Source organism: Octopus sinensis, linkage group LG9 (assembly GCF_006345805.1).
Source record: "Octopus sinensis linkage group LG9, ASM634580v1, whole genome shotgun sequence".
Lineage (NCBI taxonomy): Eukaryota > Metazoa > Mollusca > Cephalopoda > Octopoda > Octopodidae > Octopus > Octopus sinensis.
The window spans coordinates 91,562,459-91,579,444 of NC_043005.1; the positions used below are offsets into that span (position 1 = coordinate 91,562,459).

The 16,986-nt window shown below is 37.2% G+C and overlaps 1 protein-coding gene across 1 annotated transcript in view; it reads left to right on the forward strand.

The window, feature by feature from the left end:
* The window catches only part of LOC115215864 (DNA-directed RNA polymerase II subunit RPB1), a 35,559-nt gene extending 33,604 nt beyond the window's left edge, over positions 1–1,955 (forward strand). The window contains exon 26 of the mRNA XM_029785209.2: positions 125–1,955. Coding sequence (XP_029641069.1) covers positions 125–1,482 — 1,358 coding nt within the window. The 3' untranslated portion in view covers positions 1,483–1,955. The remainder of the gene's footprint in view (positions 1–124) is intronic.
* The last annotated feature ends 15,031 nt before the right edge of the window (positions 1,956–16,986 follow it).

The following is a 16,986-nucleotide window of genomic DNA, read 5'->3' on the forward strand; positions in this document are numbered from 1 at the left end:
ATCTAAACCCATCCTTGTTGTCTTTGCCAAACATGTACAGTAACAAAGTTTTGTATTACATGAGGTTAACTAATTTAACATAGATAAAAATTTTAGTAAATTTTCGTTTAAAATTTATTTACAGGTATGGGCACTGGAATGTTCTTTGGATCTGGTGGAAGCCCTATGACTGGAATGTCACCACAGATGACACCATGGCTCACAAGTGCCACACCTGGTTATATCGGCTCTTGGTCCCCTGGTATTGGAAGTGGAATGACACCTGGTGGTGCTGGCTTTTCACCATCAGCTGCAAGTGAAAGTGGTTGCAGTCCCGGCTACAATGCATACTGGTCTCCCCTCAGTGGATCTCCGTCATCTCCAGGCAGTGCTTACATTCCGAGCCCTGGTGGCGCACTGTCTCCAAGTTATTCACCTAAATCTCCTGTTTATGTACCCGTGTCACCAGCTATGACACCACACAGCCCAAGCTATTCTCCATCAAGTACATCATATTCCCCTGCAAGTCCTGCTTATTCTCCATCTTCACCAAGCTATAGCCCAACATCACCATCTTACTCACCTACCAGTCCTTCTTATAGCCCAACTTCACCCTCTTATTCTCCAACCAGCCCCTCCTACTCCCCAACTAGCCCATCATACTCCCCTACCAGTCCTAGTTATAGTCCTACTTCCCCCTCATATTCTCCAACAAGTCCTAGTTACAGCCCCACATCTCCTTCTTACTCTCCAACCAGCCCAAGCTATAGCCCCACTTCTCCTTCTTACTCTCCAACCAGTCCTTCTTATTCCCCAACAAGTCCATCTTATTCTCCGACTAGCCCTAGTTACAGTCCAGCAAGCCCCAGTTACTCGCCTTCCTCTCCTAATTACAGTGCTACCAGCCCTTCATATTCTCCAACCAGCCCATCTTACTCTCCTACTAGTCCTTCATACTCTCCCACCAGCCCCAACTATAGTCCTAGCTCTCCTAGCTACAGTCCTAGCAGTCCAAGTTACTCCCCCAGCAGTCCAAAATACAGCCCTACATCCCCTTCTTACTCTCCTACATCACCATCTTACTCTCCAACTTCTCCTTCTTACTCTCCTACTTCTCCTCAGTATTCTCCTTCTTCTCCAAAATATTCTCCTACAAGCCCTGCATACTCTCCCAGCAGTCCAAAATACACACCCACATCAACTTATTCTCCTGCTTCACCAAAATACAGCCCTACTTCTCCTGAGTACAGCCCAACGTCCCCTCAGTATAGTTTAACTTCTCCTAGATATTCTCCAACCAGTCCTACTTTCAGCCCAACTAGCCCCAAATATTCTCCGACCAGTCCAACATCAAGTCCCAAATACTCTCCTACCAGCCCTACATACAGCCCCACAAGTCCTAAATATTCTCCAACTAGTCCCACATATTCTCCTAGTTCACCCAAACCTTCCCCAGCCAGTCCGATTTACAGCCCAACTGATGACGATGATAAAGAGACATAAGCTTCTGGAGAATTAGGACCAACACACACTACAGAAACTATACATATGTACTTATACACAAAACTAAACATTCATCATTATAACACACTGATACACACACACACACACACACACACCTGCTCCAATTAATCATTGATACAATTCGTTTGTATATACATATATATTTGTAAATAAATTACCATGCTGCCTTTTATGTAGGCTGGGTTTTATATTTATCTATTGATATAACAGTTGCCAAGATTTTTTTTATAGTTTTTATTTTAAATAATTATCAGGAATTAGAAAAACTGAAATGGTAAAAAAAAAATTCAACGGAATTGTTTTTGAAATATTCCAGAGTGTTTGTAAATGTTAACTTCTAAATAATATTGTAGTTGAAAAAAATAATTCACTTTTGACAAGATTCTTATATCTTTTACATTTGAAAATTTCATGGGAATACAGTGCTAGTTTGACTGAGATTTACTAAAAAACACTATTCCAAAACAAGCAGAAAAAATTTGTTTCCAGGATTTTATTTTTCGTTTTCCTCCAGCTTATTTCCAGTCTGCTAAGCCGAAAGTTGATACCACACTTGCACTTCAAAGTGGGGCAGTATTAACAAAGAACACCTAGCTACAGAAATATATATATATATATATAAATTAGAAAAAAACCCACCTTTTATCAATTCAAAATGAAAAATTAAATTACACCATCTAGAAAATTACATATAGAAATATTAAATATAAGATAAAAAATATAACGATGATTAAGTAATGTGCAAAATAATAAATAAAACGTATATATATATATATATATACATATATATATATATATAAGGAAATTCATTTGTAAATTTCCAAATGCTATCTCCCATAAACTGCATGTAAAAGTATGCTTTTATATTGTATTTAAGAAAATGCAAGTGTGTCTGTTGATGTATGTATATGTGTATATATATATATATATATATATATATATATATATATATATACATACACACACATATAGAGAGAACAAACTTAGCATATTTTTTATCAAAATGTTGGTGGGTAGTAGTAGAATCAGAAGAGCACTGGACAAAATATGTCCTTTCAGGTTGATTTATCCTAATATTTGGCTGAATTTTATCAACTATACTCATCTGGTTATGTGCTTGTTAAAAATTATTAAAAATGAAACTATTATTATTATTATATAGGACAGTGGGGTGGGCAAAATCTGTAGAGCATTGGTTGACATCCTGCCAAGGTCATCCATTTTTCCTTGAATTTTTATGAAGTACTGATCAAGTACTGGGGTTGATTTAGTTGATTAACCCTTTCTGACCTTATGTCTTTGATAAGAATTTATTTATTACATATTATTTTAACCTCTGGTAATAAACAAGAAATTCGTTTTGAATTCCAATTGAAACAATTTCACTTGTACTGCTAATTATTTTGAGAAAGGCATGAACATCACAGTATCTTAATGTTTTTTTTGTCTCTTTCAAACATAATAATGGAGGCCTTGTGTCTGTTCAAAATAGAAAACTAAAATAAGAATGATATTTGGACAAGTCCTACCATCTTATATTTGTTGGTAAATCTAATAAAAACTTGTACATAATTGACAACAAAACATTAATTTTGAGACTCCTTCATAATATATCTCATTACTATTTTTGTTTTTTCAAGCTTACATTTTTTGGGACATTTGTTTCTTTGTTAATTACTTTTTGTCCCTTCTTTCCTTACTAATCCTGTTAACATACTCCCCACCCGTTTTACTTCCTCTTGCATATGGGCCTTGTGGTTTGTCTTTAGCTGGTTGTCAATATCTTCCCCAACCCATTATTTTTCTGGTAGACCAATAATGATTTTTTTTGTATATATTTGAAATAAAAAAATTTAAATAAATTATTTGGCTGGACTTCAGATTTATTGTGTTGATATTTAATCACTTGAAAGCATTTGCTGTCATTGTTGATCTTAAGGTTCTTTTTAAACCCAATAAGATTTTCTAGACTGTGTGACGCATGTGTATGAACAGCCGTGAAACATGGGCCTGTGACTGGTGAGGATATGTGTAAGCTCGCAAGGAATGAAGCCAGTATGATCCTATGGATGTGTAATGTCAGTGTGCATACTCGACAGATTGTAAGTACCTTGAGAGAAATGTTGGACCTAAGAAACATCAGATGTGGTGTTCAAGAGAGACGACTGCGCTAGTATGGTCATGTGGCGAGAATGGATGAGGACAGCTGTGTGAAAAAGTGCCACACCCTAGCAGTTGAGGGAACCTGTGGAAGAGGTAGACCCAGGAAGACCTGGGTTGAAGTGGTGAAGCAAGACCTTCGAACTTAGGGCCTCACCGAGGAAATGACTAGAGACCGAGACTTTTGGAAATATGCCGTGCGTGAGAAGACCCGGCAAGCCAAATGAGACCATAATCTCGTGGCCTATACCAAGGGCGTTACCAGCCCACTTATGTGTACCTTTTCCTTCTTTGGACACTAAAACTCTGCTTGCGAAGACCTGTTGAGACAAGTGAAATCAAAAATCAAATTCGATGACTGGCGTCTGTGCTAGCGGGGTGCAAAGAGCACCATACGAGTGTGATCATTGACAGAGCGGCTAGCCGGCTTCTGTGCCAGTGACACTTAAAAGGCACCATTCGAGCGTGATCATTACCAGCGTTGCCTTACTGGTGCTTGAGCCCTGTGCTAGTAGGGTATTAGGAGCACCATCTGAGCATGATCGTTGCCAGAGCGGCTATCTGGCCTCCGTGCAGGTGGCATGTAAAAGACACGATTCGAGCATGGCCGTTGTCAGTACCGCCTGACTGGTCCCGTGCCGGTGGCACATAAAAGCACCCACTACACTCTCAGAGTGGTTGGCGTTAGGAAAGGCATCCAGCTGTAGAAACTCTGCCAGATCAAGACTGAAGCCTGGTGCAGCCCTCAGTCATTTGTCTAACCCATGCTAGCATGAAAAGCGGACGTTGAATGATGTTAGCAAATACCCAACCTTGATAAAAAATGTATCCTACACCTATGCATACAGACAATGTGCGTTTGTTGATTACATCACAAAAGAAGTAAAGGAAGTGCCCTAAAACGTTTCAACTAACGAGTGGTTTTTCAAACTGAAAATGTATGATATGTGAAATTTTCTTGGCTTCCACATTTTATTAATGAGATGGCAAAATAAATTGCATCTATATAATTCTTTCTTCACCATACTTTTCCATACTTGCATGAAGGGGGAAATAATTTGTCGAGGTGGATTTTGTATGGTCAGAAGCTCTTGTTGCCAAGCAAGATGACAGTTTTCCATGACCAGAGAAGTTTTCATAGATTTGAAATGGACACTGCTTACATGATGGAAAAAAACTTGTTTAAAACGTATCGTGTGGTCAAGGCAAGGAGACAGTAATGCACATGAACAGGACAAGCTCTTTCCTTCTACCGAATCCACTCACTAGACTTAGGTTGGCCCGAGGTTATAGCAGAAGACATTTGCCCAAAGTGCTACACAGTGTGCTTGGAAAGCAAACTTCTTGCAACAGCCACACCTGTACCTATTCTAATATGAATATTAAAAGGTAAAAGGATATTTTTATGCGTTTATGAACACTTGAGGTTTAAGTATACATTAAGCACATTTGTGTTTCAACACTACAAATTTGATGAATCAGTGATGGAGCTTAAAATAGCAACCAAATCTTTACTGTTCTGGAAAAGGGCTAAACACAATCATCATTTTAATGGCCACTTTTCCATGCTTGCATGGGTGGTTGGATAGAGTTCATCAAGGCAGATTTTTTTGTGGTTGGATGCCTCCTTTTTCTATCACCAGCCTTCATCCGTTTCTAAGCAAGGTGATATTTCTCCATAATTGGATGTTTCCACAGCAGATTGGAAATGATTTCTATCATTTGTATAGATGGTGACTAAGTTTACTATCACATGATGTTGAGACAAGGTGACAAACGCATTTATGTACACAACAGGTCTCACTGTGTGGTACCTGGACCAAGTGTCTTCTACAATACCATGGTTTTATGAATATATTTGGTTGAAGGAAACTGTATGAGTGTGCATCTTTGTGTTTGTCTCTTGGTACTTGATAAGCGATTTGTGGCCCAAAAAAGATTGATTGAAAATTGCAAACCCAAAAATAGTACTGGAGACGATTTGCGATCATCTAAACTCTTCTGAGTGGTGCTCCAGTATGGCTGCCGCCCAGTAAGTGAAAGAATAAAATGTGCTGTATATTTTTGAAATTTGGTGTAAGAATTCCGACCAATATTTTGTTGTGGAACGTCTTTGATATGAGGCAAATCTTAATTAAAAGATAAGTTAAATTATAGTTTTTCAAAAATATCAATATTATTTAGCTTGTAACGATATGTGTTCGAGTGTTACACTTTAACCAACGTAAAGCTAAGGAGAAATATTTAATATTGTAAATGTGAATGAAGATGTGTAGATTTATGCATTAAAATAGCAGTTATTAAACATAGAACTTCCGAGGGTTCTGTGAGTCATTGATATGTTTAGCGGTATACATTCAACCAGTTAACATTCCAGATATGGACATGCTGCTTGGAAGTTCACCTCACTATTACGTAGCTTCCGATTCAGTCCCATTATTGGATGTCTTTAGCGTCTTCTATCATAGTCCCAAGTTGAGAAGAGCAAATGATGCGAGAGAAAGTTGAAAGAACGTCTTCTAACGGTCTAATCGACAGACAATACTTCGGCTACAAACCATCTCCTGTGTGTTTCTAAACTATCCATTCATTTTTTTTTTAACAAAACTGTATAAAATTATTTTACTTTTTACAGTTTATGTAGAATTTTTTTTCTTCTTCGAATAATACAGGCGTTATATATCTTTCTACAATTGAAATAATTTTAATGCGCAATTAATTCAAATGATTAAAAATTGTCGGCAAAATAAGTTTAATACCGTAGGAATTCTTCAGTTGGACGGCATCTTACATAAATCTTTCCGTCTGATCTAAAGATGCAGAAGCGGGATTCGTCGCTCCAAAGTACTTTCGACCCGTCTTCAGCCGTCCATTCAATTTAGCTTTTAGTAAACTTGATCCGCTTACGCCGGTTCGTCTCAGAAATTGTCAGTTTCTTTCGAGCGATCCAGCCGAACAGTCCAAATTCTTTAGACGGTTTCAGACCAGTTTGTGGTGTAAATCTGATGTCAGTTTCATCAGATAGTTGCTTGCAAATATCCACTGCTGTTAGCATTTGGTTACCTTCAGAGAGCATATGAATTCGCCGATCCATCTGTACTGTTGTATTTCTCGGAGCGCCCGCTCTTTGCCGATCTTTGTATTTTTCAGTTGCTTGGTAAAGATTCCATGCTTGAACACAAGCCGTTTTGCTGCATCCAAATTGGTTGCTAATGTTCATGAAAGACACATTTTGCTGATGAAGCAACACGATCTTTGATCTAGTAACTGGGCTGACACTACGACGCTTTCCCAGAGTGAATTAATGTGTAACAATGCTCGATTATTAAACAAAACAGTGCAGTACGACCAGCCATTTGGTTTATTAATTTGCATAATCTTAGTACGGTCCTTAAACTTATTTTGCCAACAATCTTTAATCATTTGAATTAATTGTGCGTTAAAATTATTCGAATTGTAGAAAGATATATAACGCCTGTATTATTCGAAGAAGAAAAAAAATTCTACATAAACTGTAAGAAGTAAAATAATTTTATACAGTTTTGTTAAAAATATATTTATGAAGGAATAGAACTGTCTTTATCGGCCTTAAACTTATTTTGGCCAGTGTTTATTTTAAAATAACCTCAAACTAAATAAGTTCGTCATTTCTTTACACTTTCTGTAATAGATATATACTTCTTTTCAAGTGATGTAAAATTTTGTCCAAGTCGAGAAAGAGTTCTGAGTAAGAAAGCGTCAAATTTATTATACTGTGAAAGGACACTTAAACTTGTAGTTACAGAAGCATCCCTCTCAGTATGTAGTGGAACTTCTGGTCGAATTGATGATGCAGAGATATTAACTACTGAAGTTTGAATTAGATGGATAGCATACAATGTTTGAAGTGGAAAAGTACAGTTTAGTTGGGGTTGAATTCAATCTTAGAAAAGAAATACCCGTGGTCGTAGTTGTTTAGCATTGATAGAAGTCGGATACACAACGAGGGCTTTCAATCTTTTCAGATCAGGTTGCGGAAAATAATTTTCTCTTTTGTATCCTAGGTTACAAATGGATGTTTGGTAGAGCAGATATTTGCCATTGTTCAATGTAATGTTGAGTCTTAGCAACTGAAATAAATTAAGTCAAGTTCTGATCGTACTCCACAATAGCCTTTCCAATGATAATAACACTAAGACAAGCATGATCTTCTTTGATATCATTGTCTTTTATTATCTCAATAATCACTCTTTAGAAAACACTTACAGCATTGGTCACACCAGAAGAAACCTTGTAAATTGGGACAAACGTATATCAGCTTGAAATGCTGCGAGTCTTCGAAATATAGAATCATTTGATGGTATGCTGTTTTTAGGTCCAGTTTCGCACCTTGAAGGCCGTAGCAGTTTATAAAGGAGTTGCTGTTACTGTGCTTGGCTTGGAGAGACGAAGAGTACATCATCGTCGTCGTTGTCGTCACCGCTGCCGCAGCCGCCAACTCCGCCACCACCACCACCACCACCATCGTCATCATGAAGAAGAAGAAGGAGAAATCTTTTAACTTCCTTTTAAATAAACTTTTCAAGTGGAGCGGAAATTCTGTAGCACTTGGTTTCAAATCATTGTAAAATACGTGGCATGAGGCACCAACAGTTGAGTATCAGAAAGAATTAGTTTAAGAAATTCACATCTGGAAATTTTCAAGAAACACAAGTTAAGGAAAACATTTGTAGTGATCCTATATAACGGTGCGCGCTCGCGCACCGTCCATTTCTGTTTCGCGCGTGCGGGGTTGGTGCTTTCACCACCGGAAGAAGGACCATTTGCCTACGTGGCAGTTTAGCCGCGAGGCAAGGGGAGCGTAGGACGTTGACCACCAGCGTCCAGTAGGCAGTGACTTGAGACACAGCTATCGAAGGTACAAGACGTGTGGTTCTCTCTCTGTCCGGATTTGATAGCAGCAGTCAGACTTTTCATAGAAGAAGACGCTTATTATCTTCGTTTCCCCCTGACATTTGTTGCCGACCACATCATCTTCTCCCTAATCGGACGCCATCTTGACCAGTGTCGTTTGCATTTGAACACTGTAAATTCTACAGCGATAAAGTTCAGCTCTGACACATCCATACCAAAGGGATACCAGATACACCACTTATTTGTTACTGTCATAAGAGAATAAAGTAGATATATATTTTTTACGTCTGCGTCTTGTTGTTTCTGACTGGTGGAATCTGGATATTAAAGCAACGGAAAGTGATTGCACCAACTGCACCCAAAAAGTGCAGAGAAGCCGTTCACTTTCGTTACACATTTAAATGTATACTTTCGTAAAACTGAAGCAATCAGGCCAAATCAAAGACCTTGCTAAGCCTCTGCATTTCTCTGAGTAGCTTTCTGACAACAAGTTTGCAAGACTGTTCCAAATTCAATGAATAGTTCTTGAGGATTCTTTGTCGAATGCAGCTAGAAGGGGTCCCGGAAATGAATGAATTTCTTATGTTTTTCTCTCGGCATATATAGGTAGTGAGAAACTAAAATTTGTTGCGTTCGGTGATGATGCGTAGAAATGTAACATAACTTTGAAAGGTAATTAAGATACACTTGGTTGCTATAAAGATCTGCAAAACAATGTAACTCTCTGTTTAAGATAATCTCTACAATATTGTAGTTGAAGAACTCTGCAATATGGTTGAAGATTAAAGCTGAGATGGAATTAGTACGTAGAGTGAGTCTTTGTTATTCAGTTTAGTCAAAATTTCGGAATGTAGTTTTCCAGTGTAGTCACTTCTTGCCTCTGTCTGATGAAGTGTTATCAATGAAATGTAGTCGAAAACATTTTTCCATTATTGTTACTGGTGTAACAGGTAATGCACATTTATTCCAGTAACAATGGTAAGTATAAGTCAAAGAGAATTTGTTGATATCAATGAATTTTAATGACTCTCAGGAGATGTAAGATCTGACGTTTCAGTCCAAGATACTTTGATGTCGATATCTGTCGAAGAACATTAATTCAAAACAGGATTTTCCCAATCCTATCAGTTACAAATTGGCAAAGTCATTAGAATGTTGGACGTAACGCCTTGGGATATTTCTTCAGGCTCATTGCGTTTTGAGATCAAACCCTGTCAAAGTCAATATAGTCACATTTTCCAGAGTCGATAAATAAAGCGCCAGTCATGGAGGCTGGACTGTCAGAAACGTTAGAGCGTCGGGTAAGAAGCTTGCCTTTTGCAGTGTTCATTTCGTTTCCATGTGCTCTATTCAAATTTCGCAAAGGCCTGTTTCGGTGGTAGGCTTAATCAGTCGACCGATTTAACATCCGGTCCTTGGGTACCTTAGCGGACTCACTTTGCTGCAATTATATTCGAACCAGACCACTCAAAAATAACAATGAAGATTCAAGGGACATTCATATTATTAAGTAGGCGCTCAAAGAAGGAAAAAATGTTATCGTGTAAAAGTGTATTGTTTCGGACATATTCCTTCATCGAATACTAGAGGGAAGTCCAGGAAGAGACAAAGAAAACAGGAAAGGAGATAAGGGATATATATATATATATATATATATATATATATATATATATAATATATATATATATATATATATATATATATATAAATATGATAAAAAAAACGTGGAACACAATGAGAAACGAAAACATGAAAACAAAAACATAGAAATGAACTTTTTTTCAAACAACGAAAAAAAACAGAGTACAGGACATACAACACAAGGAATATTCCCCCTTCTTCAGTTGTATCTGTTTCATCTACTCCGCGTATAAGTGTGTGTGTGTGTGTATATGTGTATATCCATATGTAGTTCAAATTTACAAAAAACGAAGACAGGTGAAGGAACAACAAGCAGGTGTATTAGTTTAACGCTCGGGAAGAATGGAAAAGTATTTGACGTTTCGAGCCTACGCTCTTCGACAGAAAGGATTAAGAGGGGGAAAAAAGAGAGAGGGAAAATGTGTAGGGATTAACGATTCAACATGATAAAATGGTTGGAAAATATATATTGTTATATCTAGGGATGGTCATATTTTTGTCAATTAACCACACGCATTATATACTTGGTCTTCACTTCAGCTTCTTATTTTAGTGTCCTTTGTCTGAAATCTTTCGTCACACATCTTCTGTAACCTCATCAACTGCTCTCCATCCTACGTGTCTCCTCATGTTCTCTTTAGTTCATTTTGTCTTTCTGAAAGACAGAATGTGACGAAAGATGTCAAAGGACGGCATTTCCCAATCCAAACAGATCAGGTGTTGGAACATAACAGAGCGGACCTAGTGGTGGTGGACAAGGTGCACCACATATGCTGCATGGCTGATGTTGCATGCCCCTTCGACCCAGGAATAGTCAAGTGGGAAGGCGGAAAGATAGATAAATATAACCCCCTTAAGTACGAAATAGCCCGGCTATGGAAAATGGAGACGGTGACGATAGAGCTAATTATTGTTGGGTCCTTGAGAAAAGTATCAGATTTCAAGATAAAGGAAGTTGGAATAGAATGCCAAGGAAAACTGCTACAAAAGGTTTGCTATCTTGGCATGGCCAGAATAACCAGGAAAGTAGTAGATAGCTGGAAAAAAAGGACAAAAAAACGGATAGGATCTTACCGTAGCCCCGCTACACATGCAAGACTCCAGGAGCTCCAAAAACCTGTGATAAAGAGAAATAATAATAATAATAATAATAATAATAATAATAATAATAAAGCTGAAGTGAAGACCAAATATATAGTGCCCCAAATATATCAATATCTGTTTCAATACACGCTTTCGCATCAGGAATCTTGCAAAATAAACACACAAGCATGTGTGTGTATACACACACACACACACATATAATACATATGAAAGAAGTTGAAAACATGGGAATTCGAAGAAATTTTTTGAGGTTAAAAAAACAAAAAGGGCTCTCATATTCTACTGTTTAGAATTAAGCAAGTAATTTCATTGTTTAGTGGATTATTTTTATTTTATTTTATCACTTAGAGGAATTGCCATTTATTATAATTTATCAATTAACTCTTTCAAGCCTGAATTATTTCTTTATTCAGAAAAAAAAAGGAAAAAAGCTTTTATGGTTTAACGTAGCTCGTGTAGTGAATTGATCCTAACAAAGTAACATAACCACAAGCAAAATCGTACATTGAGGTCAGAATTTTGTAAAATTACCATTTCAAGAGTAACTTTAATAACTTTTTACATGATATACCAAACTGCAAGTGATGTGGAATATGACTTCTTAGAAATCTTTATTACAGATGGCGCTGTTCAACATGTCTTCAACATTCAGTATTATTCTGATCATAAACCTGATGAAGATGAGGAATATGACAGCTTCGTGTTTCTGCCATACACATTATTTTCCAGTTGTCTGATTTAAACTCACTGTCGCATCAGGTACTTAAACGTTCATAAGTGATATTATAGATCTGAATGGGTTAAAAATTTTCATTTTTTCAGGATAATAAAATTAAATGAATTGTCGACTGTCCGCCGAGACTGAAAAAATGTTTTCTTTTATTTCAAAAACTGAGTTAATAAGATTATGAGACAAACCGACAAACTGACAATATATGGAAAGCAACAAGCAATGGTAATTCTTTTTGAACCGAAATCGAGAAATCGACAGAAAACAAGTGATGCTAATTTTTTTGCCCCATATAACATTGCTGACATTGTTATATGGTGCAGAGACGTGGGGGCTGAGAGAAGCGGAAAGGAGGCGACCAGAAGTGGTAGACAGACCTCGGTTTGCGTGGATGGATGGAGTGAGGAAAGCTTTGGTGGTTAGGTGTTGGAGTGTGAGAGCAAGAGAGTTTATAAATGATAGGAAAGCTTGGAGAGTGTTTGGAGATGGATGATTGAATTTGATGTTGCTCAATGGGATACAGAACCAGCACAAGCTGTCGGGCCCCATTGCTGATATTGGGGGTTGCGTTCAATGCCTTGACCCGAGCATAGAACGGGACTCGCCTTTTTGAGCTGGGAAATGACTGGAATGCCTAGTGTATATCTTGTTGCAGCTACCTCTTCATAAAAAAAAGGGGAATAGGCCTGGGTACATAGATATAAATCTTTGTTTTGAGAGAAGGCAAACAAAGGCTCTGTGACAATAGCAACCGGCTTTCAAGAATCAAGAAATTATCCGGAATTGACATGCCATTAAGAGGATAGGTTTGGACTCACGTTTCTGTGTGAAACTCTGTCATTAGTAGAGGAATTGTTCTATCACAACTCCAATAGACACACGTTGCCAATTATGTTGAACCATACTCTTTAAAAAAGTTGAAGAACATAAAGGAAAGTTATGTAGAGCTCTCGGCTTGTTAGCTCCAATTTATGACATAGCAACATAAGAACTCTGGGCAATAAGCATGTCTAAAGCTCTAACGAATACCACAAGTTTTCCTCCGCACAAATCTACTTTTATTGAAAAGACAATGAAAATAGGCTGTAGCTCTAGAATACTCCATTCAACTTTATATTATTTGTAAACATCGATGTTTTAACTTTTAGCTGTTTAGTGAATCATAATTTAGTAAGTTAAGAGGGAATAAATTATAGTTCTTCATACTTGAGTAAGTCGAAATGAAATGTGGTCAGAGCCAGATGTTTTCCCGTATTCTAGACATACTACCACTAAACGACAAGAAGGTTGTTTTACTTTTCTTGAGAACCATTTCTGAGAATTTGAACAATGGATGGTAACCTCAACTTACAAAACGTTTAGCATTTGTACAGGCGGACACGAGCAGTTAGCAGCAACAAAAACAACAGATCTTAAATAAAACTACAACATAAAAAAAAGTCAAACAAAACATTTAACTAAACGGATATGCTTGAACCGGTTTCTATCTCTCTGGTGTTTGTTACAATGACGTCAACGAAATAGCTAATAGATGAGTAAGCAGGTGTAAAACATGAAATATGCATATGAAAGAGATGATGTGTGATAAACAGAGTTTTAGAAGCAAAGTGGTTTTCTCAATAGAGTAAAGCAACCTTGTCGTTTAGCGACAATGTGTCTAGACAACAGGAAAATAATTTGGTTCTGTCAGTAATTTATTTTGATTTACTGGAGCATCAACGGTTATAATATATTCATCTAAACTTAACTAAATCATAGTTAACTCAGCAGTTAAGATTTGAAATATCAATGGTCATAAGTAATATGAAGTTATTTATTGGAATATTCTTGGGTTACACCCTCTCTTTATTATGCCGTGAAACTTAATCGGTTCATTTGTGCTGAAGAAAACTAGGCATTCATATGATATTTATTTACGTGTCCAGAATTCTTCTGTTGCTATGTCTTTGGAAATATAAATTGTAACTTGAAAGACTCGGTTATGATGATCTAATATGACCAAAGAGTGGAAATCTTTTAGGATTTGTGTTTTATATTTTATGGTCTTTGATTTAGGTACAAGGCCTGGAATTTTGGGGAGGGTTAGTCGGTACCATCCACCCAAGTGCTTGACAGATACTTTATGTTATCAGTTCCAGAGAGGTGAAAGGCAAAGTTGACCTCAGTGGGATTTGAACTCAGAATGTACAGACTCGGAACAAAAACTGCAAAGCATTTTTATCGACGCTCTAACTATTCGAACAGCTTGCTCTTATGTTTATAGTGGGGAAAAAAACCCAACAAAACATCTAAATAGTTTTGCATAAGTTTCCTAATATTTCTCTCTCTCTTCCATAGACACAAGACTTGAAATTTTGTGGGGCGGGGATAGTGGATTACATCAACTCTAGTTCTCAAAAGGTACTTATTTTATTGACCCCGAAAGGATGAAGAGCAAAGTCGACTTTGGTAGAATTTGAACTCAGAGTGTAAATAGTCGCAAATATTAATATCGATACTTCATATATTTTTCGAAGACTAATGCTAAAACTATATCTAAACTGGCAAGGATGTGGCATTGTAAATGGTGTGTGGTAAACAAGAAAAGGGAAATGACAAACAGGCTTCAGAGAATACAGCGCTCCGAGATTTGCTTCATTACTACACCATGTTGCTTTAGCATTAGTTGTGTGAATGGCATTTGGAATGCTGAACATGGTTCTTCATGGGGGGGGGGGCCCTGAATTCAAGACACGACGACCAGGTTAGTTGATTTATATCAGTTTACTTTCACAGGGTTTTCCCTTCTTCCTCCACCATTCCCCAGAAGCGCGCGTGCACACACACATTCACTCCTTAATGGTTCAGAGCAATTCAAAACAATCAACAATGTAGTGGAAGCAATCAACCAGATTCGGTTTCTTTAGAAAAAAAAAAGAAAGAAAAAAAGTTAAAGCAATTAGGAATACAACTTTCTCGTTTTCAAATCAGATCTAATTTTAGAAGCTGTTTATAAACAAAAATAAAGAAAGAAACGGGAAACCTTTACTTTCTGCTTATTTTCCCACAGCTTCTTTTAACAAGATTTTGAAATATCTTTATAGGATGTTGAGATTTTCTTAATGTGAGAAAATTGATTTTATTTATCGTACTTGTTTGACATAAATAAATATTGACTGCTCCAGGTAGTATCACACCTGTTCAAGACTGAAGCAATATTTTCTTGCACTGAACATGAAATTTAGACTAAGAGAAATGTAATTTATGGTTAAATGGGTTCTATACTACTTAATATAGGGAGCAAAAAAGCAATTTTCAATCAATTGAAATTATATCCGGAATGAAACGAAAAACAATTATCATAAAAAAGTCTTGTTAAGAAAAGGAAGGGAAATAAAGAATATGTTTACAGAATCTGCCTTTTTGTATTGTGAAGTCTCTTTCACAACACGAATTATTCTTACTGTTTAATTAATACAAGGTAAGCTCTGACTAAGCAAACCGATGATCAAAGTTTATTCCAGTTGTAACCGCTTGTATTTCAGGTAGTGTTTCGAGCTAGTCTTGTGTAACTCAGTGTGTCTTTTCCTTTTTTTTTTTTTTGTAAAATGTTAGGGTGTGATTTAAGCGAGATTTACCGGCTGTTACTAGAATGCCGATCGATCCCATAGAGGCTTATTTGTTGGAGATAATGTTGAGGAATTCGAAGTCACTGTTCATGGAGATTGTGTATGGCTGAATAGAAGTGTCAAAATTGCAAGTAGGTGATATTTATGTACTGAAGTTGAATGAGGAATGTGGTATGGTGATATTATTATTACTATTATGCAAGGTGGTAATCTGCCAAAATCGTTAGGATGCTGGACAAAATGCGAGCTGGTATAGGCGGTGAGCTGCCAGAATCATTAGCATGCCAGGCGAAATGCGTAGAAAATAAAACTCAGCCCAGAAAATAAAATGTAGTTTCCACATGACCCAGTTTAGTCGTAGGACAAGTATAAACAGGAGAATTACATAACCAAACATTATCTTTACTCAGTATTTGTCAGAGTTTACCTCCCCATTCTCTCTCCCCTCGCTCGGCAACTTTCAGAGAGCAAACCTCTCTCTACTTTTCATCTTGCCATCAATGGTGAGCCCTAGTTCATTATCATTTTCTCCCCACACAACTTAATAGAAAGCCTTCTATAAAAACAATGACGAGGGATTATCAAAGAGACTAATTGTTTTTATTTTTATTCCAACTCGTCGCAGTTGTGATAAACTTCATAACGGTTTAAAAGTTAGAAGTATGAACCGTTCCTTCTTTTAATTTATTTCCAGGTATCCTGACATTATCAACTAGGGAACTTTTCGTAGCATTATCCAAATTACCAAATATACCAGTCTATGACAACCTGACTGTTGCAGGTGCAACTACGAAAGGAAACTGAGTTTCGGACAGTTTACCAATTCTTTATTGCGATTTACTGCAATAATAAAGGAGGGCTACCATAATGCTGCCTCTAGTTCGTTGGAAATGAGTCTGACATATCCACTGTTTGCTTTAGTTTTTCTTCTCGTGAGTTTTTGTCCCCCTCTTTTTATTTCCTCTTCAATTCTCTCACATATAAGCTCACAGACCTGAATATTTAAACTGTGCTGGTGTAGTTCCAACGTACCAGGTTGTTAGCCAGGGTTGCCAGGGCGATTTCCTTTGAAAATGTCAAACGTCTTTGAAGAATATGCAAAACTGTCCCATCCCCTCCACCTTACAAGATTTCTTACACCAGTACGAGGTCTTCCTGGAGTTATATATTGAGAATGAATATTTTGTTGCTTCCCCATTGAAACAAAGACGGCCAGCTGGCAGAAACGTTAGCATGGCAGGCGACATGCTTAGCAACATTGCGTCTGGCTTTACGTTCTGAATTCAAATTCCAACAAAGTCGGGCTTTCATCCTTTTGGGGGTCGATAAATTAAGTACCAGTTGCGT